Source organism: Charadrius vociferus, unplaced genomic scaffold (assembly GCF_000708025.1).
Source record: "Charadrius vociferus isolate BGI_N301 unplaced genomic scaffold, ASM70802v2 scaffold235, whole genome shotgun sequence".
Lineage (NCBI taxonomy): Eukaryota > Metazoa > Chordata > Aves > Charadriiformes > Charadriidae > Charadrius > Charadrius vociferus.
Window position 1 is genome coordinate 2,833,713 of NW_009648536.1, and position 25,479 is coordinate 2,859,191.

Here is a 25,479-nt window from a genome sequence, read left to right on the forward strand (position 1 = left end):
GTTAGCTACACAGATTCTCTGGTACCATGAAGAATAAAGACAAGGGAATAAACTGCAACTAGAAATAAGTTATTCCCTTTCTCACTGTCTTCAAGGACTTCTACTACATTTGAGACAAAATACCTCCTAGACAACTGACTTCAGTAAAACAAAAATCACTGAATTCAGTGCAGCAGGAAATAAATGACTAGTTTTCATCTGCTCTTAAGATTGATTGAGCTTGCAGGACTTGGCAGGAAGAGATCCCAGTCTTCCTACTTGGAAAGTGAGCAAATCTGATGCAATTTAGGCAAAAAATATGGAAACTCACAATCTCTCTAAGTGACACTGTTCAAAGCAGAATTTCAGTAGCTGAGCTGTGCTTATCAGACATGAGGACCTACTGCATCATTTTTATTCAGTTCCAAATGTTATTAAATTCCTAAACCACCATTTTCTGTCAGAGCTCATTCAGAAAAATGACATGATTAAGTCTGTAGTAAGATCAATCCAGGTACAACATTCTTCAATACAGTTGATCAAAATCAGCTTCACCCATAAAACTTTATACAAACCACTTTAAAACAGCAGTTCTCATTTGTATCACATAAAGAAGGCAGACTATAGATATTCCATGTAACAGTACTTTTATCCTGGAGATCCCTCTCAGTCTGGGTACAGAACTAGATATTTCCAGCCTACATATCTGATGCACAGGTCATGCGTCAGGTATCCTCACAATAATCTCTTGTATTTCAAACAAGCTTCACAACTGGAAAATATTTATGAGGGGAGAAGTCAAATTCTGGAGGAACCTAGAAAGAAAAGATTTAAAGCATTACACAGCAGTACTACCGAATTTCATACTCAAAATGAGGGATACCCTGCAGGTGATAGAAGAAAACTTCTCAACAGCAAAAGATTAAAAAAAAAAAAATCCTAGCTCTTTACATTAATACCTGAAAAATATTCCAATGCAGTTTTGGATATGTTAATCAGTCTCCAAGAGTGATGGGCACAAAGCTGTAGAGTGCTAGTGTGCCTCTGCAGTGTGCTCCATGACTCTTCTGTGCCCAGCCTTTGGCAGGACACCTGAAGGCCTCTCTTCCCTCTGGCCCAGCTGGCACCCACTAATCTTGCCAGCCAGCACTCTCCCAACCACATTCGCACAAGCTGCTGATACACTTCTACCAATTACTTCCTCCTGCTCTTGAAGAATACCCATCCATATTTGTACATGTCATCCCACATGCACTTCCCAATTCTTTTTCCAAAACATTTAGAAACGAGGGTTTTTCATATTTAAATAATTACAACAATTTCCAAGGGAAGAATGCATTGTTACTTTCCCATTTCTTTTAAGAGTTAGAGTAACTATGCCTCAACCTGCTCATTCAGCTGTAAGAGATCTGTGGTAGCACTGGGTGTAATACTACATTTCACATTCAATTCAACTGGCATTTTCTTACCTTCGAGTCTTTTTTGTGGCCTCCTGCCAGCAGCTTCATGACCACAATATTGGGTTTAGCAACTTTTAGAATGCGATTGACCTAAACACAAACAGCAAGAAGTTTTCAAGTGAAAGCATGTGACTGCAAAATTATTTCAGAGGTAATACCCAAATGTTTACATACTCTAACAATACAGCAGTCCTCTTACAGTATTAGTTTAACAGAAATCAAGAGTGTTTTGGATTTGCTTTGAAGTATAACAGCTGGATTAATGAAATTTAATGAAGGGGGTGTTTATTTTAATAGTCACTTTTTTTAACTCAACAGGCCACAGAAACCATTGCTCTCCATGCTTACACTGAAACTTGTTAAACTGTGGGAAGTTCTGAGGCACTCATCCAAATAAAGGTTTAGACAGAGTCCAGGCACCTACCCTCAACACTGTGACATGATAAGAAGGGGAAACCCAAGTATCAAACTGGTGGCTTTTTGCATGGAAGTATTCTGGGCATGCTCAAACTACTTATAACTACCCTGGTTAGCCTCAATCAGATAGCTCATGTGTGAGTACCACCAGGATCCAGAGAACAGGCAGGGATTCCTAAATTCTCAGGAGGACCCAATCCCGTAACTGTTCTTAATCTGCTCAGATGTGACGGAATAAGCATCCTCCTTGCTCCAAAATACAGTCACAGACACCTAATTTTTAGGCTATGGACAAAGAGGAAGAAAATCCTACCTGTGTTTACAGCGCAGTGCTGAGAAAACTGCTCTAGGAAGCAAGTGCCAGACTCAATCCTCTTTTCAGCCTGATGACATTCAAACCTATTTTTCCCACCTCTCAGGAGGCACGTGTGAATTACCAGATTCCAGGTAAGTGAGGCAGGCACGTGCCACCTTCTTGTTAAAACCGATATGCTTTTAGAACGGGGCCAGAAGGCAACACGCAAGAAGGAACTAAGCTGCGCTCTTGCATCCAAGATACTCAGCAGGGAGAGGTTTTGGAACAGTGAGCACAACCCTGATTATGTTATTTAATCCACTGAAACAGACCACTGCGTAGATGCCAACACCCTCCTCCATCCACTCCTTAATCAAAGCACTCAGCTTTGCTAAGCACTTTGACAAAGTACACTTTGGATCTCAAGCAGATCCAGCTGAAAACACTATTATGAGCAAATACCCCCTTTTCCAGTATTTCAGCCTTACCTCATAGTCTGGATTAGGAATATTCTCAAGAATCATTTTAGCTTGCTGGAAGTGTTTGCTAGCTGCCATGTAGAGATCAGATGACTGAGGAGGTGGGCTGTACTTATTTAAATCAGACATTTCCTAGCGTGTTACAGAAATATATAAATATATATTAAAATCAACTGCCAACAAATCGTATTTTTACCACCTTAAATGAAAACAAATTACTGCATTCAAGGAAAAAGTTATGTCAACTAAGTAATATTTTAAGAATAAATAAATAAATGTTTTCAACTTCAGTATTTAAAATGGCAAATATCAAACAGCAATGTTGTGCTTAATGATTATTTTATAGTGCCACAAAATACAATGAATTTCTCATACTCTTTATAAAACAATTCCTCTCCCGAACAACTTGTAATTCATTTGCTTTAATAGTGCCATGCAGCAGGGTAGGATGTGAAATTATAGGAAAAAAAATAGGAGGAAAAAAAAAAGTATATGGTATTCTTTACTCAAAGTTTACAGCAAGGGAGATACTGGAACTATTCAAAACTTCATTTTAAATAATTCTGATACTTGCAAATTATTTTTTTTTGTCAGGGATAAAAAAAAAACTTGAGTGACAAAGAAGAAGCCATTATAGTCTTCATTTCCACTACATCTGTTCATAGCACTAAATTAGGGAGAGTGACAGGTATATAAAATAGTATAGTTTCAGTTCAGATTTTTGCAGACTTGCCTAGACAAAGACACAGATGATGTGATCTATAATGCTGCTTCAGGGAGACTGGAAAAGACAAGCCTCCACCAGTCCCTGCCAACCAACACTTCTGTGATTTAACACTCAAAGTTACTTTTGTTTCATTTTCCTGTTTGCTTGCTGCAGTAATAAAAACATGTCGCTATATAAATCACAGCAAAAAAGTCTGTCAATAGTCTTTCAGGAGATTTTCATGCAAACCAACACAAGCATCTCAAACTGCCACATCAGACCAATACTTACATGTCTATGAGTTTAATTTTCATAAGAATCCAAAGTATTTTCTTCGCACACAACTACACCTAGAACTCCTTGCAATTTTGACTTATGCTTCAATATGAACTGCGAGATATCAAAGGCTCCTTTTCCAATGACAATGTCTTAAAGCAGGTGAGCAAATGATTGTTATAAAAGCATGAGTGGCACGATGTTTTAAGATTACTCACTTTAAATTGCAAGTAGTGCACTGGGGGTGGTGTGATAACACTGTTGAATGGAGCAAACCTGTGCTCATATCGAACTTGTTCACTATCCAGTTCAAACTTAGGCTTTCTTACTTTGCCATCCATGTCAAATGCGATCATTGTCTAAAAAGGAAAGGGTAAATATAGTGAAAAGTGTTAGCTTTATGTCATATTTTGCTGTAAGCAAGATAAAAGTTAAGAGTTAGCTATTACTGGAATGATAGAAAAATAGGAGAGAATTAACTATCACATTATAAACTTGAACCTAATTTACAGTGCCACTAAAAACAAAGAAGGCATGCAATGTATGCTTGATTCCTGTTACAAAAACACTGAAGCCATTGTTCAGCAACCACAAATAAATTACCTTGTACATCCCAGCACACATATTTTGGTACGCTTGACTCATGGTGATCTCTCTGCTGAGAGGGCGAACTGCAAATGTCACACAAATTTTTTTTGTTTATTCAATGTAAGTACACATACTAGTTTCAGATCAAAACAGTTCTTTCAAATTTTATGAAAGTAACATAATTCTCAACTATATTTTAAAATAATGAAAGAAAACCGAAGCATAAAAAGCATGGACATGCATTTCTGCTCACCTGGCTCCTGATTACACAAAATATCTCAAGACAACAGTCACATGAATACCATACTGCGCTTAATGAAAGAAAGTGGTCCAGGCAGTCAGTGGTTAGCATGCCACTATACAACACTAAACAGCAGTCTGGAATTTAAAGCTTATAGTTGAGAGGCCTGTTTGCTTAGTTCCTCAATTTTTTTTTTTTAAACTTTTAAGACTAAAAGGTTAAAGCATTTTTATCCTAATAAGATGATATTCCTTTAAGCTCCCCTGTAGCTTCCAGTGTTTAACTGGTGCCAAATTGCCCCATACTTGACACCTTTTTAGAAAGTATAAAACACAGTAGCATTTTTCTGTATTTCTAGAGACAAGGGAATTCAGTTGATGTGGCCTTGAGCTGACGTATCTAATTGTTTGTTTCCCTTGAAAAGACAACAAGGATAAACACACAAAAAAGAAGGAATAGCAAAGAATGAAAGCAAGCTTCTGCATGGTGTTTATTTGCAATGTTAATGCCAAGGTAACCAACATTCCACAGTCTTAGTAGCCACTTACCCATGGCAAATCCATATCAAATGCTATTTAGGCACTGGGTTTGGCTGCCTTTTTGGTACAGGCCTACAGTTCTGACCACAGAGCCAGACTGGTATGATGTAGGAAGGGACATTCTCGTTTTCTCTCATGCATATACACCAGAGAAAGCAAAAGTTTCTAAAGGGGCTTTCGCACAACAGTACTACCACTGAATTGAAACGGGGCAACTCACCATTGTAAAATTAAGAAACATGCTTGAACACCTTCTGAAGCCAAAGAAAAATTACAGAAATACACTGAAAGTTTAGTCTTTGAATCTAGCTACAGTCACAAAACCCACAATTCTGCAGGAATTACAGACTGTAGAAAGGTAGTATCTTTCAAAGGTTAATTGCTCTGGACCTGTTAATTGCATCTTACAGAATTCAACACAACACAATTGGTGAAGCTGTGAATATAAGTAAGTTTGAGTTTTTCTGAAAGACCTATCTAAAAGTAAGCAAACGGGAAATTCTTATGCAGTGACTGACTTTTTTAGTCAAAGAGTTTTATACTGAGCCTTCATAAACTTCAGGACATTTGTCATACCCACAACAGTGTTGACAATAATTTTGAATTTTAATTGTACATGGCTGCAACGTGGGGCGGAAATCAGAGTTACACTCTACACCTAGGTACCTTTTTTCTTTTTCTTTGTTTTCTTACTACTACGGCCTTTCTGTTGTTCCTCCATTATTCTCTCCTCTGCCATTTGAGAGCTGTCAGCGCGACTCAGTGTTGACATCAACCAGGCATAGAGGAACTCTGATAGATACCTATAGTAAAAACAGTATGTGGCTGTTACATACCACAGTGGAAAATGTATTCATAACGCACACATCCTCACTGAATACCAAGTTGTTTACTCAAAGAACTAAAAGTAACAGACAACTTTTAGGGCAGTTAAAACTCTTTTGTTTTGCACAGCTGAAATCAACAGCTAAGCCTCTGTTCTCGTTTTGTTTGGTTGGAGGTTTTTTTCAGCAAGACTCTGTACAGGTTCAATCACAGACAGGTCAAGGTACACAAGTTTCTCATATGTTTACTAAGTGACGTATAAGCTTCTTATTATTTCAAAGCCCATATAAGATAAAATTTTTCAAGAATTCTTCCTTCCTCCAGCAAATTAAGCACTTTTTAAAAATATATTATGTTTAAGTCTTTTCTACTTTTGTTAGGAATTACTGTTTTGAGAAACAAGGTTATTACTGATTTGTTTCAAGTATTTAAAAATGTCAAGAATTATTAAATAAAAGGGCCAAGCCCACAGCAACATGAGATCCACATGCAATTCTTTAAGATTTAAGAGAAATTATTAAGAATTCTTTAAAAGCCACTTCTTAGTAAGTGGAAGCAGATCCAATAAATCTCTTCAAATCAAGAGGAACAAGAGAAAAAAAAAAAAAAAAAAGTAGAAATTACAGATCTGGAGCACGTGAAGAAGAAATAATACTTTGTAAGTCATAATTCAGAAGAAAGATTACTAAGAAATAATTACAAGTTTTATTACACATTTCCCCTCAGAAACTCCCTCTCTTTTTTGTCCTTCACTTCAGTAAGAAGATAAAGCAGTTGACATGACAGTTCCAATTAAGAGTGATTTTATTAAAATAGCAGGGGGAAATATGGGCATGTAAAAAATACTGTCTTACAGAAAACATGGTATTATGTATTGAGGTGTTACTTAAAGAACATTGCCATGTTCTGATAACTATCTGGAGTATTAATTTTCTTACTTATTGCTTAATCCACTAATGAAACAGCATGGCAACATAATGAGATGCACTGAAGTTCAAGTCATTTGAACCAGTCTAATCTCTCAGAAAGAAGGCTTACAGCTTACCTAATAAGAGTTTATCGGTAGCTTTATGGAAAACAAAACAAGACACCAAAGTACAGCAGCACTTTAACACAGGCAGGTTCAACATTAAACTGTCACTGCTGAAATAAAAAATGAATAATCTAAAAATCACTTATCTTTTGGACTAAGCGACTAACTATGAAAAATAAATAATGTGAATGGAAGTGGAAAAATAAAATGTATTTTGACTCCATAGAGTGCAATCATTTTAACCAAAGGCAGATGCGTCTTCAAATATGCTCACGGAATGAGATGTTATTTTTACCTAGTCAACCTTCAGATTCCAGTCACAACTTAAAGCTCTGGGACCTTTTTAAAAATATTAGAGATCAACAAGACTATTGATCTTGGTACTACAAAGATGGAAAAGAATAAAGGAAATTGCTTTCCTCCTGCATTCTCTTGTCTGCCAAAATCGGCGTATTTTTCATTTATTGTCATTAGAAGACACTGTTTTAAAAAGCTATAGAGAGAGAAAATTACTGTTTCAGAACAAAAAGTACACTATTCAGTAAGTCTAGAAAAGAGATGCACAGATTTTTTTTCTCCACTTGTAATTTTATGAATAGGTAAACTAAATACTGTGTTAAGCAAGCCTGAGATCAAAAGTCATAGTTGAAGTGCCTCCTTTAAATATTTGCACAATTATAGCTCTTTGGGAGCATCCCTCCTCCAAAAGTTGTCAATAAAGCATCCTCGTACCAATAAATGTAGTAATATTCGTGCATACTGTAAAGTTCCAACTCAAAGCCACTCAGAAGATACTGTATCATGATACGAAGGTTATGATATAGGACCCAGGTGCCCAAGCAAGCCAGATGTTGCCTTTGCGGTTCCTGCTTCAGTAACATACTATGAAGTGCTGCATCTACTTTCTCTGCCTAATGAAAAAGAGAGAAGAGTAACAGACAAAAGAACAACATTTGACTGAAACAACAGCCAAGTTCTGCCAGAAATAAAATCTTAACAAAATCTGAATGCAAATTGGGTCAGTGAAGCCATGCTCCAGATTAAAAGACAAAAATACGTTTTTATAGATATTGCCACCTCTATAGTCTAGAATTGCCAGAAAACAGAAAAGTTATTCACATAACTATAAATAAATTCTGCTGCACAGAGAAAAAAAAAATTCTATACAGTAATACAGGAACAACATAACGGTTTTCTTAAATTTAAAATTTTAAAAAGTGTTTACATACAGATTCTTAGCAGTCATGTGAGCACAGAAACTCAGAACCCATAACAATCTGTTATTTGTTTTGCTATATTGGCAATAATTACTTACCTCTTTAAAAAAAACCCAAAACAACCCAAAACAAACTCGCTGCATTGAAAAAATAAATTTACAAGCTTAAAATGCAAGAAACACACTGTGACCCACCAGAGAAACTAAAATATTGCTAAGACCAATTTAGTCTTAAAAATGTAATTGTATGGAAGACATGAAGTCTCCTGCAGTTGGAATATTATCAGCAGTCCTGAACAAGTCAATCCACATAAATCCACATAACCTGTTACGAAGTGAAAAAAAGTGCCTCAGCCACAGTACTGCAACAAACTCTCAACCAAACCAGCCTGAGAGAAGCTGAAGCACTCAAAATCTCCCCTCCAACTCTGAATTCCTCGACTGTTCTCCATAGCATGCACATCTTTGAAAATATTATTTCATGCCTCTCTCTGCTGAAGAAATAAATTTCCAGCAAGTGAAAATAAACCTTTCCATGTCATCTTTCACTCCCCGTTTTAAGAAATGTTCAAAATCAATTGCAGCAGATATTTTTAAGAGTTGCTATTTGCGTATTTTTAAAACCATTATAAAATTTTGCAATTTACATCTTACATAACTATAATGCTGAGTTTTCAAAGGTGTTGTGTAAATATAGCTGATCCACCTTTCCCTGGTTACACCTTGCAGACTGATAGTTACAAGCAGGATAGATACTACAAGCAGTGGAATTACCACTGAATTACAGGCATCACAGCAGGTTTCCCTGAAGTGTACTTACTGGACAAAGTTAATCTTTAAAAACATAATACTTTTTTTGTTCAACAGGTGTAACAGAAAGTCTTTGGATGCACCTACAGACCTCCTGGCCTGCATTTCAGGAATCCTTGTCCTAAAGATTTTAGGACAAACAGAAGAGTTGCGTCATTCATCTAGAATCTAATACCACATGCTCCAGTCTGGTAGGACTACACCTGGAAAGAAAAGTTTGCCAGCCTGCTGCCTAGGACATTACCTCATCCTGGAGGGTGGCAAATTCCTCAAGTATGTGACCCAGTTTATCTCTCTGACGAGCTCTGTTGTGTCCATGGATTTGAATCAGACTGCAGAATGGCTGAAAGAAACAAGGCGTAGTTTTAAATTTTCAACACAACTTGGAAACTACAGGAGGATGTGATGGTGATTTAGCCACCTGTTTTATACATCTATATTATGAGGTGGGCTCCTTAAGGCTTCCTACAGAGCGCAAGGTAGCAGGCAAGCAAGCTACCTGGAGTGACGCAAGAGCCCATTTCTCTGTACACAAGTCAATATGAGACTGAGCAAGCACCCTTTAGGAATTTGATCACAACAGAATACTCGGGGTAAGAGAAGTATTTCTTATGCCTAAATCCATGTGCCCAGGTGGTCAAGTCCTGGCTTCTATCAGAAACAGTGTGGCCAGCATGACTAGGGAAGTGATTGTCCCCCTATACTTGGCACTGGTAAGGTCCCGCCTCAAATGCTGTATTCAGTTTTGGGTCCCTCACTATATGACAGACATTGAGGTCTGGCAGCGTGTCCAGAGAAGGGCAATGAAGCTGGTGAAGGGTCTGGAGCACAAGTGTTATGAGGAGTGGCTGAGGGAACTGGGGCTGTTTAGCCTGGAGAGAAGAAGGCGGAGGGGAGACCCTATCACTCTCTACAACTACGTGAAAGGAGGTGGTAGAGAGGTGGGGGTCGGTCTCTTCTCTCAAGTAACAACTGATAGAAAAAGAAGAAATGGCCTCAAGTTGCACCAGGGGAAGTTTACATTGGATATTAGGAAAGTATTTCTTCACTTCACTTATCAAGCATTGGAACAAGCTGCCCAGGGAAGCGGTTGAGTTAACATCCCTGGAGGTATTTTAAAAAGATGTGTAGATGTAGTGCTGAGGGACATGGTTTAAGTGATGGTTAAAGGTTGGACTTGATGATCTTACGGGCCTTTTCCAACCTAAATGAATCTATAATTTTCTTAGGTTTTCATTGCGTCCCATTCAATAACTGAACCTTTTAAACCAATTTTTGATTTTTTTAAACTGAAGGGAATGTAAAAATAATTTTGTTTTTACTAGTGCTATGCATCTGTTTCGTGACTTTTTTTTGTGACACAAAACTACCCTGTAAAGAGGCAGTAGGTGCAGATTTCTAATAAAGTGAAATGTTAGCGAAAAATCTGGAAGCACAATACAGGAAACAAACAGCAGTAATTATACTGGCTTTTTAAAAAGTGTTACCATTTTAAGATGGCCAACTTCTGCAATTTTGCCTTCAAGTCAGGCGTCTAAAAAAAATGGTCTCATTTTCAAACATAAGCAAATCTTGAAAGTGCTCAAATACTACAAACATGCTGTAATTGGAATGAACACTTACCCGAACACAGTGTGTCACAAATGAATCAATGTAGTCCTTCGCCTGGTGATTATTATAAAGACAGCACCTAAAAGAGAAATATCCACATACACACATGTGTTTATAAATGTCACCAGTCTATGTAGCACAAAATTAAAAACAAAACATGAGTGCAGCAACTGACTCCCTCATACATACGCACTTGTAAGTACAAAATACATATGTTGTTTTTGTGTCTGTCCTTGCTTTTGTAAGCAGAAATAGGTTTTCATCAGACATATAAACGCATGCAAGTAAACTCAAGATCCACTTACTTTGGAGAGAGTACTGGAGGGCTGACAAAAGACCTTAAAGCATCTTTTACCATGTCTTGCATGAGGTGAGTGCCAAACACCTTCTTGTTATCTACCAGAAAAGTTGTCTGAAATTGAAAATGCGTTTTTAGAAACATGTTTTAAAGGCAACAGTAATGCCTCAGAAATTACTAATAGAAAGCTCTTACAGTACCTATACTATATCAGAAACTTGTAAGATTGCTTTAAGAATTAAAACAACTCAGCTAGGTACAAGGTTACAGTCTCAGAAACAGAAGCATACTGAGATCTTTCACTCCTGTGGTATTCCCATGACACAAAATACAGCTCTATTACTTGCATAAGACAATGCATGCAAAAGGATTTTATTTCTTGGACTTGAAAGATAGTTAATCAGACAGATGTTTCTGAAGATTAACATAAAATCAGTTATGTGGTTTCCCTGGAGGCAGACAAACGTAAATCTCCAGACTACTGCAGACTTTTTTCTAACCCTATAGATACTACTGCTTTCATTGGTCATGTCTGGTGCTCATTTCACTTTCCTTTATGAGTGCTGTGTTCCTTTCTTAGATAGTTCTTCAGCAACTGGAGAAAGAGCTCTGCTGTTAGGCACCCACAGGGCTTGCACAAATATATGTAGTGGAAAATCAAAACACACACACTATGAAAACATTTTACTTGCCAATATATTCATCGGCTCTATGTGTGGTTTAATTGGGATCAAAAGTAAAGGAATTCTGACGTTCAGGGACACCCTAATCAAATCAAAATCTCCTATAAGGAACATATTTTACTCTGAGTTAAGGAATATATAATATAGTTTCAAGGTAAGTGAAGCAGTGTGAAGAAAAGTAGTGGCCTGCTCTGCCCTAACCATCAGTTTTACCGTTGTACCAATAGAAGCAGTCTATACATGAAAACCAGTCCAAACAGGGAGGATGAATACAAATACCAGCCCCAAACTGAAACAGCATATGGAGAACAGCATAAAAATGCACACACAGGCCCAGCTTTAGGGCAGAAAAAAAATCTTAACATTTTCTGTTTTAATTAGCATGTACTAACGTGATATAAACAACAGTATTTAAAAATGTTTTAAAAAGCTAGATCAGACAAAAACCTCCATATACCTGATACTTAAGTACCTCCAGAATATTTTTACCACCTAGTAATATATCTGATATGTAAATAATTTAAATATTTGAAACAAGAAGATAAATCCATATTTATAATGAATGCAGAAGTATTTTATTCAAAGACATGTATTAGGACTTGCCTGTAATAGGGATCTTGAAAGAACACATGGTGATTGCTCACTAAACTCACAGAAAAAATCCTAATTTACATTTAAGGAAAAAAAGACAATTCAGGTTAATATGCCAATTTTTATATATATACACCTACACACATACAAGCATTTAGTTTTTATATACAAACATGCATTTGCATTTGTATATGTACACATATATATACAGTTGTGTGAACACACCTGTATTTTGTAGATACAAACACACACACATACACATAGCATAGCTTATACAACTTGTAAGAAAGTAAGCATGAATAATTTGAACAAAACAGAGCATATTATGAAGCTATAATCTGTTTTTTTCTGTAATTACTTGTCATTTAACAGAACAAAAGGTTTCTGAATTTTCTTCTTCAGGTGCAACAACTAGAAGGATGATAGTGTAGAAAAAAAAGATACTGTGAAACTGTTAAGATCACTACATAACTGAACCAGGTATGTTACAAAACTGCAGTGTTTCACTGGTACCAGATGCTTCATGCAAACAGTGCTTTAATTAATTTAATAGGAAATAGGAAGACAAAGATTTTTGCTTGATCTTCGCATTGATGTAACTGTGGCTCTTGTCTCAAGTCAGTGAGCACACATATGGTAAGAAGTAATTCAAGCATTTAAGTGTCTTCTAATAAATGCAGGGAGTAACTGAATAACATCGCTTATTCAGGGAAGAACATATACAGGTGCTTAACTTTATGTCTACTCAGGGAATTACATGCATAAACAAACATGTATTAAGTGCTCTCTTGTTTTATAGGCACGCATGCAGAATACTGCTTACTGAATCTGAAAAAAATCAGGAATACAGCTAGGAATTATGTTCAGCTACTGCAGATGCAGCTCTTCAACCAAAGAGTGAGTTACAAGGAAATTAACTTGCTTGGGCTCTGCCTCTGACATGTATAATTATTTAACAGATTATGGGAAAAATGGGACATGTCAGAGGAGAAAAGGTCTTTGTCAAAAAAATAAAAATATTCTATACCAGGAAAACCAGCAAATTTTGAAATTGTACACACCAAGAGAAAGACCAACAGATCTATACATACAGCTCAGTTTCTTCTCCAGTGAGCAATAGCATGTATATATGGAATAATTTTTTCAAGTTACATTTTAAGATCTATTTTTGGCTGTAAATAATAAATATTGCTTACCAGTATACAGTGCAAATTAGTTAAGTTGACTACTTCACATACAGTTTTTATTCGGTCTATTAGTCTGGAAAAATAATTGACCATTTCTTCCCTTTTAATTATTTTCGCATATCGAGGGAAAGTTGGTGGCAGCAATCTCTGATTAACGAGGGGCTCAAAGCCCATCATAATAGGATGATCTAATGAAGGAAGTAGGGAGAGAGGAAAAAAGACAGAGACAAAGAGAAAAGCTGCATATAAGCCTTGTTTTCAGAACTCACTTCAAACATGCAAGTATAATACAAATTACTCAATTAACCAAAATGAACTTTTTAATCAACAGTTAACTTCCAGAGACACTAAGTACCCAACTGAGACAATGATTAGTATTTAAAAAAACCCAGCCTTCAACACCTTAGCATATACCTGTACAGACAGAGAGGTGGTATTCCCTATTTTAAAATGGCATATATGCCGATTTGAAGTACAATGCACTTAATTAAAAGTTCACATTAACTCTGGCTTTGAAGTGACAGTATTGCTTTCAGGAGAATGATCATTTAGTGAAATAAATTTAAGATCAAACAATGCAAATCTCTAACAGCTCATATAACAAGTAATATTAGTTCAAAGTAAATAGTGATTTGTTTTAAAATACATGTAGATATTAAAGTTTACCAAGATAGCATATTTAAGAAAGGAAAAAAAATGGTAAAATTTGATACATACCTCCTTTAGTGGTATCATTCTGTGCCTGGATACCATGATGTAATGAATTGTGGATGGCAGAAAGCAAGTCAGCTGCCTGGGTCATTAGTTTCTGAGCTTCTGCGACAGCACTCGTCTGAAAGGCAGGTAACAGTTATTCACATTATGAACCAACATATTTTGCCTGTAGAATTAATGCTAGTATCAGAAAACAGAATGATATTAGGATTATAATGTTTGTACACAACTAGTTCCAAAAAAGAAAAACCCAACTGATTTTTGTGCAATTAAGTGTTCTTTATGTTTTACATAACTATAGATTCATTTAATACTGTATTTTTTGCTGTATAAGCCTTAACGATAATTACAACTGAAAGTCTAGTATACACTACATGTAAGTCCTCTACTTTGATTTTGGAGGGGAAGGGGGGTGGCAAAAAAAACCACAAAATTTCTGCCAAATGAGGCAGAACTCCAAAATGCAAAGAGGAAAAAAAAATATATCATTAGGAAATGCAGAATTCTTGAGAATACAAAACACAACCTACCAACTGAAATGAAATTACTGTATAACATTAGAAGATACCAGATGTCCATTAGAAATCTTGATTCATGATCTGCTGACACGGTGAATTTTCTGATGTTCTATGAATCCAAATCTGTTAGCAATCTGGGTACCATTTAAAATAGCTCTCTGTAAAAGCTAAAATCTTGTTTTAAAAATACTGGACTAACAGTCCCTGATGGAACATCAAATATTTGAAATCTCAAGTCAAACTGAAACTTGACTTCTTCTAGAAAAAATGTTTAAAACCCCCTGAAGGTCTAATAGAAGCTGAACAAGATCTGTAGTTCTGTGTAATGTATGTTTGCATATTATAGCATCCACAAATCTACTAAAGCAATATGCTACTAAGCAGATCTAACTCAAATCAAAGCAGTCCATGATGTAAATAGCTTATACTTTAAGTATAATCAGACTTGAGCAACACTAAGTTAATGCGATGTTGCACAGATCATTAACTCATAGCAGTTAACACAGACAGAATTTGGTTGTACATCAGCAGATATCACTTCTATGTCACAGTTTGATTTCTGATATAACTAATGGTTATACTCAGAATGCAATTATTCTAAATCACTCAATCACTTTTTCCCCAACACTGATGTCTATTAATGATACTTGCACCTGACTTTTAATGTAATCAAGGTCTTGTAAACTGTATAGTATGCAGCTGATCCAACAGCAAAACATGTGGGAAAGACTCCATGCCACTTAAGCAAGAAACTTATTTATTTCTTTATAAAAATTGCAATAACGATAAGCAATAAGCAGATATTTGTCCTTATATAAAGAAAAAGCTATTCAAAAAAAGCTTTGTCTTATGTGACACGTGATTCTACACCCTTGCCCTAAAACATGCAGTTCCTTCCCCCCTCAACAGTTAGGAAATCTTTTATGCAAAAAAGCAAGCAAATTGCATGGAAAGTGGTTATATTCCTCTTCTCAGACAAAAGAACTCTAGATACAAATCCAGTATCACATGGAAGGAAAAGGTGACAACTCTCTAGAGATGGACAAAACACTGACCAATATCAGGTACCTCCACAGAAGGAGACTGAATGCAAGAAAGTTTTTGCTCATGTGTGTGAAAACAGTAATCCAAACCCCATAAATATTATTCTTTAAGTGCTCTTGTCTCTCTGCAAGGCCAAAATAATGTCAGCTACTAGCCTTCCCTGTGCTTTCTTTAAAAATGAACAAAAACTGAATGGTTGCCACTGTAAGGCCCCATCCAATGCTCCACCTGTAGCAACATCATCACTTCACATCTACAGAATAATTGCCTGACCTTAGAGAATGAAAAATTAGTATTTCACAGGATCACAATGCGGACACAGAAACACCAAATGAACGTACCTCTTTTTTGGTAAATGCTATTAAAACAGTCAGTAGTACCCGGGTAAACTTGACTCTGCTGAACACAGCTAAACACTGTTGATGCTGTAATGAAAACATAGCACAAATTACTAAGCAATAGGCATTAAACCCTGAAACTTTATAAAAGTTTTTTTTAATGTTTTATTGAAGTATGCTCTCTAGTCTTAAAAATATGGTATCTAGTATGATTCTGAAGAAAAGTTACAGAATTTATAGAAGAAATCTCTAGTGCTGTCAGAAAAGCACTAACAAAAAAATACTAAGATGCTTTGGGTAAAGCACAACTACTGCCTGTATAGCTATCTGCTATGCAAATGCCATTCAAATCTCAGATCAAGTGAACAACCTCCTCAAATTATTAAAAGCATTTTATCTATTTTTTTCCTGAAGTTTTATGTTAAAAGTAATTTCTGTAGAAAACAACATTACTGGGAAAGGAAACCCACGCCCTTCTAAATCAACCACATCAACTTTATCAATTACCACTTTTTCTGGAAGGAGCTACACTGCTTTCACCTTCCCTTCCTACTTTTTCCCTTGACAGTGAGGCTCCCAGCAGCAGTAAAAGCTGCTGGGAAGGAACTGAGGGAAGAAGGCACAGGACAGAAAAGACCACCTACTCTGCTAATGGCTTCTTCTTGAGAGGTAGGTGCACAAATGGCAGAAACGCAGCAGCATCACTATTCTGCCGTTGGGATCGATCCAGAACTCTAGCCCTTCAAAGCATAAAAATCTACCTGCTAGCCTGAGATTTGATCAGGGCCACGTTTAAAGCAGTTCAGATATGACAGTAGTAGCAACACTGGTGACACACATTTCTCACAAACTGTTAACTACCAATTAAAGTAATGATGTACTAATCCATGAAATCCAGAATAAAAAAGTAAACAATTCATTACTTCAAGTTCAACTTCTGGATCTCTCTCTTCTCCTTGTCGACTTCGAGTGCTCTAGAATGTAAAGAAATTTCAAATAATTTATTAAAACTTGCGAACAAAAGCTAGTGATAAAATCCCTTTACCCTCTCAAGAACATCCACCCATTAAGTAACACCAAAAATCAGTTCTCAAGTTCAAAACCTCTCAACATATAATCTAGGTACCTGAATGATCCAAGACTCCCCTATAGTAATGAGACCTATCTCAGTCCACTCTGTAACCAGGCAAGGAAATTGTATGAAGATTTTATATTGTAAACTGAGGTAAAGTAAGATGAAGCGACTTCTTTAACATCACACAGTATATCTGCATAAAAGCTGGAAGTTAAACACATACATTCTGTGCCTCAGCCCAGTGTTATCTTCTACATCATTATTCCACCTGTTACTAATGAAGCAACTATTAAAGAGTTTAGAAAAGTCTGAAGACTTCAGCATCTTTAGCTAGAAGGAAACTGTCAGCATGTTACACAAACCATTATGGCAGTTCCTCAAAAAAACCCCACCATTTAATGACAGAAAACTGTGGCATTCTTCTTAATCCAACTCTCAAACCTACGTTAAGTACGCTTTAAGTACAATTGACAAGGCAAACGTGAAAAATACCTTCACTCGTCTTTGCATGTCATCTTCTACATCTTTTAGCATACCTGGAAAAGTCACAGTACAATTAAGAGCTGAGAAGCATTCCTAGGTACAATTACACCATTCAGAGGAAAAAACTTTTGAGGGGAAATCAAGTTTTGAAGTGCTCTACATATCCATTAGCCACAGACTAGACAAAAAACATTCTTGTGAGGGATGGTGGGGATGTCTTGCAACAATAGATAAATCAAAGTATAGGCTGACTGATCCAAAGCTAAAGTATTCACAAATTTTCTAAAAATAATGAATGGAAAGCTCCAAGTACGTATCAAAGATAGTGCATCAAAAGGCTCACATACATGTGTACATACCAAATAAGATACGGATTTATAGCTTTAGAACCACGAGACTGCTTTTTCCTCAAAAGCAATCTGTTTAGATCACAGCAAATTGTGAGGCAGAGAAGCAGACTTCAAGCAGTGCACTTTCCAATGGTTTATTTCTATCTCACACCCAGCCACCTAGTTGGTATATCTAAAAGCACTTCTGTTTCTCAGGCATTTAACAAATAAACAGCTGAGCCTTTTCTTCAAGGAAATATAATTTGATCTCTTTTTCCCAAGCTACCAAGACCATTAAAAAAACCATGAGAGATTCCTACCAATTCACTAGGTTTGACTGACAGTAACTAATATGCTCAAAAGAGAGACTGATGGACAGATACACAGAAAGCACAAACTGTACCTGTAACTCTAAGATCTGTCACACTGTTGGCCATTTTAAATCCGTAGGTCATTGACTGAAAATCTTCCTAAAAAATAAAAATCAAAGCAGCAATATGTAGTGCAACATAAACAGTAGTTGTTACATTTTCAAGTTGGGGTTTGGGTTTTCTTTTTGTTTGTTTGGGGTTTTTTCTTGTTTTTTTTTTCTTGTTGTATTTTGAATAGTTTTTTTGTTGGTTGCTTTTTTTTTTGGGGGGGGGGGTTTTTTTGTTTAACTACAGCAAGTATAAAAGTCTGGTTTTACTCTGAGCAACTGAATACACCTGTGATTTGGGTGACTTTCCTGCCCAAATCCAACTTGGAGTAATTATTTTCTGCATAAATCCTTAATACCAGTATGTTCTTCACATTTTCATCAAGTGCCACCCTATCAACATGTTACAAGAACTACGGATGCAAAATACTATTTAACCAATTTTAGATGTAGTCAGTAAGAAGTGACTTGTCCAAGCTCAGATGAAACAAAAACCACTCTGAGCACAGAAAACCAGACTCTGATTCCATTGCTAGATGGACATTTCAGACAAAAGACAATCATGGTTACTCAAGGAGAAAAATAAAAAATTAAACAGGAAGAAAACCGTAGGTAAAACTGATTTCAAATGGTTAGCCAGAAGACTTGCATTGCTTCTTGAATAAAATATTTATGTGACTCCAATATTCAAGCAAAACATAGAGAAGAACATGCAACACCTTCACTGGAAAAAACTGCATTTTAAAGGAATCAAGTCTAATACTTTCAGGAGGGTGAACTGCTGCTCGTACAGTAGCCTCAGATGAAACAATAATAAATTCCTCTAATATACCGTTTCATTTGCGTTATGCAGCCTACATATAATGTTACATATTTAACGACAGGAGATACTGAAAAACTTACCTCCTCAAAAACAGCCGCTTTGTTAACCTTTTCTCTGGCAATATCACAGATTTTTAGGATCCCTAGAGCAAAAGCCTTCATAGCAGGATCTTCTATGAAGTCTGGATTGTGAATATACAGGCAAGTGAATACTGTCTGTGCCAAGGAATGTCCCTCTAACCATGTTATCTAGGGAAAAGAAAATTAACCATTTTACTCATGACAGCCAAATCCCCGCTTTTGTATCTCTGTTCTTTTTCCATCTTACTGTGCTTCAGTGATCATTAAGGAAGTCCCTCCCTATCACGGCAACCTTCCATCTAGCAAAAAAGGGCAAGAGGTCTCTCAACCTTTAACCTTTGCCCATCTGCTGGCTGTGGCAGGCAGTAAGTTACTAAACCCTATGACACTATCAAATTCTGGTGTTGGATAAACCTCTTCCACAAGGTTCAGGTCTAATTTCTGTGACTTAGACATGACATTAAGTTAAAAGAACATCAGAATAAATACTGAATGAAAAATGCTAGTGGCTATGAAACAACTCAGCAATATTCTGCATGTTCTCTTCTACAATTTATAGCTTCTTTTCACGATCCCCTCTCTCTACTACTTTCATGCTGCTTTAAGCTAAAGGGAAAGCTTCAATAATTTAAACAATTATTTCTATCTTAAAATAGCATAAAACACAGTAGGATCAGATTTTTAGTATGACCACTGTCCCTTTTCAAATAAGAGATGGAGGAAGAAGACAAATTACGTTATACCATAAGAAATATACAGTGACCCTTACATATCTTTTTGGACTAAATTAATTTGAAATGTTGTTTTAAAAAACTAATAAATTTTGTTGACGCAATTTTAAAGAGTAACTGAAATTCATTTGTATCATTTACTGAGGAAATTAAGAAATATACATTGAAAAAAAGTCACAATTAAAGAACTGATAATTCGCTTATTTCCTTTCTAAATGGATTTAGGTATTTTCTTTTCTTTTTTCAAAATACCCCTGTAAGCTCACTCAGTATTGGCTGCAGAGAAATGAGCAAAGTGCTGTACATTACAGAACACTCACCTTCCAACACAAACACCAATATACAGCAGGCATACCATACATTCAAAAAACACAAATTATAAAACCTTGTTACATTATTCAAAATGCTACCAGTTCTCTTCCATAATGACTTCTTACAATAAAAATACCCAGAAATTAAAAATATGCCTCTCATAATAGACAATGCAAGTATCTGCATAGAAATTAAAATACTAAGTATGTATTTTCTGCTTGGTGAATCTTTTTTCATGAGTTCTACTGTTTTTTTTTTCTTTTTAAAACGGTATTAAAGGATTATATTTTGAAAGCAAAAACATCTAATGTTAAAAACAGAGAAGTGCTTACCAAACAACAGAAACATGTATCCATTATTCCTACCAGCTCAGGTGAAGTGAGATCCTTTATTTTAATGGTGCCATCCTTAGAAAACAAACAAAGAAAAAACCCTAAAGACTGTGGAAGCCTATAGACAAAATACAACTTACTTGTACAGCCAAAAAGGAAATTACAATTTGGTTAAGACTCCAGAATATTTGTGTACCACTAGCTTTATTGATCAGCTTCATAATGTGCCTCAAATTCTGAAAAACTTTGCTTTCCCATCATTGTGTTGAACACTGATCAAACACAAAGCTAGTCAAAGTATAAAATAAAATTTCTGATTTATGAGTAGCCAATAGAAGTTTAAAACCAGTTAACTGTCAGCACTTAAATCACAAAACAATATGTATAGTCATCCAAACAACACGTATAGTCATAATAAAGACTGAACAAGGAAAAAAATGCAGGATCCATTCTTTGAAGACACTTTTTACACTGCAGATACTTGTAGAGTTTTACTGCCTTCAAGGTCAGGACCAAGAAGGCAGCAACCCTACTACTTTCATTTTATTCTACATTACTTAGATGGCCAATATTTTACACAGAATTCTCTTAGTCCATTCACACCCAGGTCCATGATAAAAAAAAAAATAATCTTTTCCTCTGTGAATGCATTATTTTTTCCAAAATAACAAAACGTCTTTCAACCTACCTCCACCGATTTATCTTGACCATGCATCAAAAGTTAATCATTGTTGTATGTTGTTAAAGTGGCCAGCTAATTAGTTAGCATCATTGTGATAATGTAGGTAATAAAAACGTTAAACATCACAAGCTATTTCTTACTTAAATATCCAAAATAAAAAAGAAAAAAATAAATTCTAAGTAAAGACTGAAAACACTAATTATGTTGAATTATGCTTAACTGCAATTTGATAAAACTACATCATACTTTTACAGACAGTGTAGGTAAAAACAAAAGTCACACAAACCTTAATAGCTTGCTCAAAGTTAAGAACCTTTCTATTAACTTGGTTTCCAATCATACCAGCATCCATCTTGGGATCCATCATTTCAATGGCAGACATGGCTTCAAAAAGACCAAAACTAAGAACACCAAGAAAAAAAGTGTTCTGAATGTAATTATTTTATATAAAATGGTCTTCACAAACCAATGCAAAAGAACATACAACGACAAACAGTACACTCGCTACAGATGATAAGGAAAGGTACCTGAACACTACTACTGATCTTCAGAGATCATTGTTTTCAGGAATTTGAGGATCTCTCAACAAGTAAGAAAGAAAATAGATACTGAAAAGAAAACTTAGCCTTTTCTTAAATATGAAGAACACTCCTGAGCCAAACATCCCATTACTCAATCTACATACGCTTGTTTCTATACACCTCATAATGACATAGCATCTTTTTAAAGATCACAAAACATAATAAACTGATATGAACTGAACAAGCTGTTCTTTATTATGCTACGTCCAAAAACACAAGATATGTCCCCCACAAACTAATGACAATACATGACACAGACTGACAACGATATACATTGAATATACTAACTTAGTTTAAAATGGACATATTAAGAAAACCGATACAAAAAAAACCCCTAGCACATGACAATCAATCACTTGTAGTCAGGGCATAAAAGCTTGCAGGAGAACCACAACAAATGAAGACTGGCCTACAGAAGAAAGGATATGGTGCCTCACCTTTGGTACACACAATATTCATCAGACATGCCGCACGAGCCCTTATTATATGAAAAAAGGTTATTGCATGTGGCACATTCTAATTCTGAAAAGCATATTTGCTCTGAAATGCTCTTATGTATAAGATTATACCTCAAGACCATGCTTTGGTTCTACTGAATAACGACTTGGTAACATCCTTGCACAGCAAAGTTTGCTTTTAATAGTGTGCTTCTGCCTTCTGAGGTATTAGTCTTGAATAAGCATCTTTTTCTTTATGCAAGTGAACAGCCTCATACGGTTAAACAATTTATCTCATGTCATTCTTTAATGAATTCAGCAAGATATTAGCAGATGCATTTTTTGAAACATATTTTTGCTTAACCTGTAGAGCTCTCAGTTTATGTTTTAGTACATGTCATGGTTCTGGTTGGGATGGGGTTGACTTTCTTGCTGGCAGCTGCTATCGTGCTATGTTTTGGGATAAGAAATACCTCTGATAGCACACTAGTGTTGGCTGTTGCTGAGCAGTCAAGGCCTTTTCTGCTCCTCACACGGCCATGCCAGCAAGCAGGCTGGGAGGGCATAAGATGTTGGGAGGGGACTCAACGAGGACAGCTGACCCCAACTGACCAAGGGGATATCCCATGCTACGTGACATCATGCTCAGTATATAAAGCTGGGGGAAGAATTAGTAAGCAGGAACATTTGGCATTTGCCTTCCCAAGTAACCACTGCACATGATGGAGCCCTGCTTTCCTGGAGATGGCTGAACACCTGCCTGCCGATGGGAAGCAGTGAATTAATTCCCTGTTTTGCTTTGCTTGCGTGCACGGCTTTTGCTCTACCTATTAAACTATCTTTACCTCAACCCACAAGTTTTTTTTCTCACTTTCAGAATCATAGAATGGTTTAGGTTGGAAGTGACCTTGAAGACCATCAAGTTCCAGCCCCCTTGCCACAGGCAGGGACACCTCCCACTAGACCAGGTCGATCAAAGCCCCATCCAACCTGGCCTTGAACACTTCTGGGGATGGGGCCTCCCTGGAAGGGAATTCATTCCTAATATCCTGCCTCCGATGCTCTCCCCCATAGCAACTGGGCGAAGTGAGTGAGTGGCTGCATGGTCCTGGCTGCCAGCTGGGGTTAAACCATGACAGCATGTCATTTAAAAATTACATTAAAGCACATGGATTGTTTATCCTAAACTTGTTAGTGGCATTTGAGGCAACCAAATGTAAAAGCTTAAAGTCTTTCTGGCATTTTTTTTATGAAAGCATGTCCACATAAAGTAGTTTGGTAGATCCAGTATTGTCAACACCACTGACCAGAAGATGTGCTGTAAACTTCTAGACCACATTGATTAACTGAAAAGGTAATGTTATACTGGCACCATGAGAAATGTTCAATATTCATACAGGTGCATCATACCCTTAGTTTTGAGGATCAATGACGTGCTGAATACTTCAACTATTTAAAGCAAACGTTTAAAAAAAGCTTAGTTGATAGCGCATGACTTGCTTATTAGTAAACATTAACATATTTGCACTAATAGTATCTAAAACCCAGAACTATCCCATAGGCATACTTACAGCTTGTCATGAAGTAGTTCTCCTAACTTCAGTTCTAAAAAGGAACAGAACAGGATAAATAATCAGAATCACCCTTCTTAGTGCAATATTTCCAGGGTAGTCTTGTTGCTGACCTGTCTTGTGCTAAAAGAGAACAAGGTGTGGGAAGCAGACCAGATATTTCTACTCCACCTACAAGTGCTTTTACTTACAAAGCACTTTCAAGACTGAGAGGCTAAAAAGCCCCAGTTGTTCACAGTCTTTCCTAATCCCTCTCTGTTATACCAACCATTAAAGGGGGTTTCAGAAATACCAAATAATAGCATCTGAATAGCCTTGAACACAGGACAGGAGTTTTCTGTGCTCCTTCATGCAGATGTCTAATTTTCTCCAGAGGAGTTTACTGAAAGGCTTGCTTTTCCTCACTACTTTTAACAAAGTCTTTAGATGTACTTGATGTGTACACAAACAGTATACCACTAACATACAGGAATTCTTTGACAGCATAAGGAAATTGTCTTTATCATTACATAATATTGTGTGCTGTAAGTTGCAGTTTTGTATTTATTATTCCCTAATGCCATCATAAAATCAGTTGAAAAAATAAAGTTGCATCTCCTCAGAAGCTCGGCCTTGTTGCAAAGATAAAAAATGATGCAATTAAATGAATAAAACTTAGGACCCTATAGATCAAAAAATGTACAGGAAAAAACAGAGTGTTGATTCTGCATGGATGAATGAGGTTTCCATTTGGCAGAAGAGACAGGAAATCTTTGCAAAGAAAAAAAGCAGGTGTAAAAATGCACGAGATGAAAAAACATGACTTAAAAAGACATTTATGTAAGCTGGAAGAGGAAGCAAGGTGAGGTTCTTCTGATATTTCCAACGTCACAGGTACGTTAAACACAGGGAGACACAGAATCTATGTAGTCCACTCACCTGGAGCTTGAACCTGGGTCAAACTGTTGTTTAAAACACCTCAAAGAACTTTGCTTAGCCTTCCAAGGATTCCAAGTTTTCTCAGAACACAAGCAGCACAACTCACCTCTACAAGCTTCTTCAAAATCCTGGGTTATATCTATCCAGCTTGTATTACTCTTTTCCATCTTGTCAGGCATCCCGAGTTCCCATCCTGAATCATCATCTTCGGCTGAAGCTTTCATAACCATGATACTGCACCTTTAAATTCGTATCAGAGACACTGCACATTATGCACAAATCAGAAGAAGTGCTTCATGACAGAATATTTTTTTCTTTTCAAGCACCAGGTGAGAAAGGGAAACTAACTAACCTGATTTCATACTAAACAGCTACCATTAATTACATAAAAACATGCCCCCCAAAAAAACCTATTTATAAAAATTCTTTTTTAAAAATGTTTTCTTATTCACCGTTTCCCTATAACTAGCTTGTAGGCTATGAAACCTCAAGAACTAAGGACACCAAAACTTTAGCAGTAGAGAGCCATAATAAAGTGTGTACTGTCAAACTGGAAATAAACCAGGAAACAATGTCCAGAGATCATGTCTTACAACAGATAAAGATAGCAAAATTTTTTGTTGTTGTTTTACACCATTAGAAAGACACATGTCCTCCCAACTGCTCTGTGAAAGGAATTAAAGAGAGGGAACTGCAAAACTGACGACACACAAGTTTATTATTCGTACAACGTGTGTCCAAACAAATCTGTGAAAATGGGCATATGTGCTCCAACATCATCAAAAAGTAACACCAAAATTACCACAGCAACGTTAAGCAACTTCGGACTGGAATATAATCTTTAAACTTCACCGACTAG

General features: G+C 36.4%; 1 protein-coding gene across 1 annotated transcript; it reads right to left on the bottom strand.

Annotated features, from left to right (window-relative positions):
• Positions 1-464: 464 nt before the first annotated feature.
• On the bottom strand, positions 465-24,861 carry NAA35 (N(alpha)-acetyltransferase 35, NatC auxiliary subunit). The gene is made up of 22 exons (XM_009885843.1): positions 24,727-24,861; positions 23,703-23,736; positions 21,400-21,514; positions 20,432-20,506; positions 19,057-19,224; positions 18,139-18,205; positions 17,416-17,459; positions 16,772-16,822; positions 15,852-15,935; positions 13,952-14,066; positions 13,244-13,422; positions 12,060-12,119; positions 10,781-10,887; positions 10,488-10,554; positions 9,109-9,207; positions 7,571-7,749; positions 5,647-5,783; positions 4,216-4,283; positions 3,831-3,971; positions 2,640-2,762; positions 1,449-1,529; positions 465-794 (listed from the first exon to the last, which is right to left on the bottom strand). Exons 1-22 carry the CDS (start codon positions 24,848-24,850, stop codon positions 735-737), a joined length of 2,178 nt encoding a protein of 725 aa, XP_009884145.1. The 5' UTR covers positions 24,851-24,861; the 3' UTR covers positions 465-734.
• Positions 24,862-25,479: the final 618 nt, after the last annotated feature.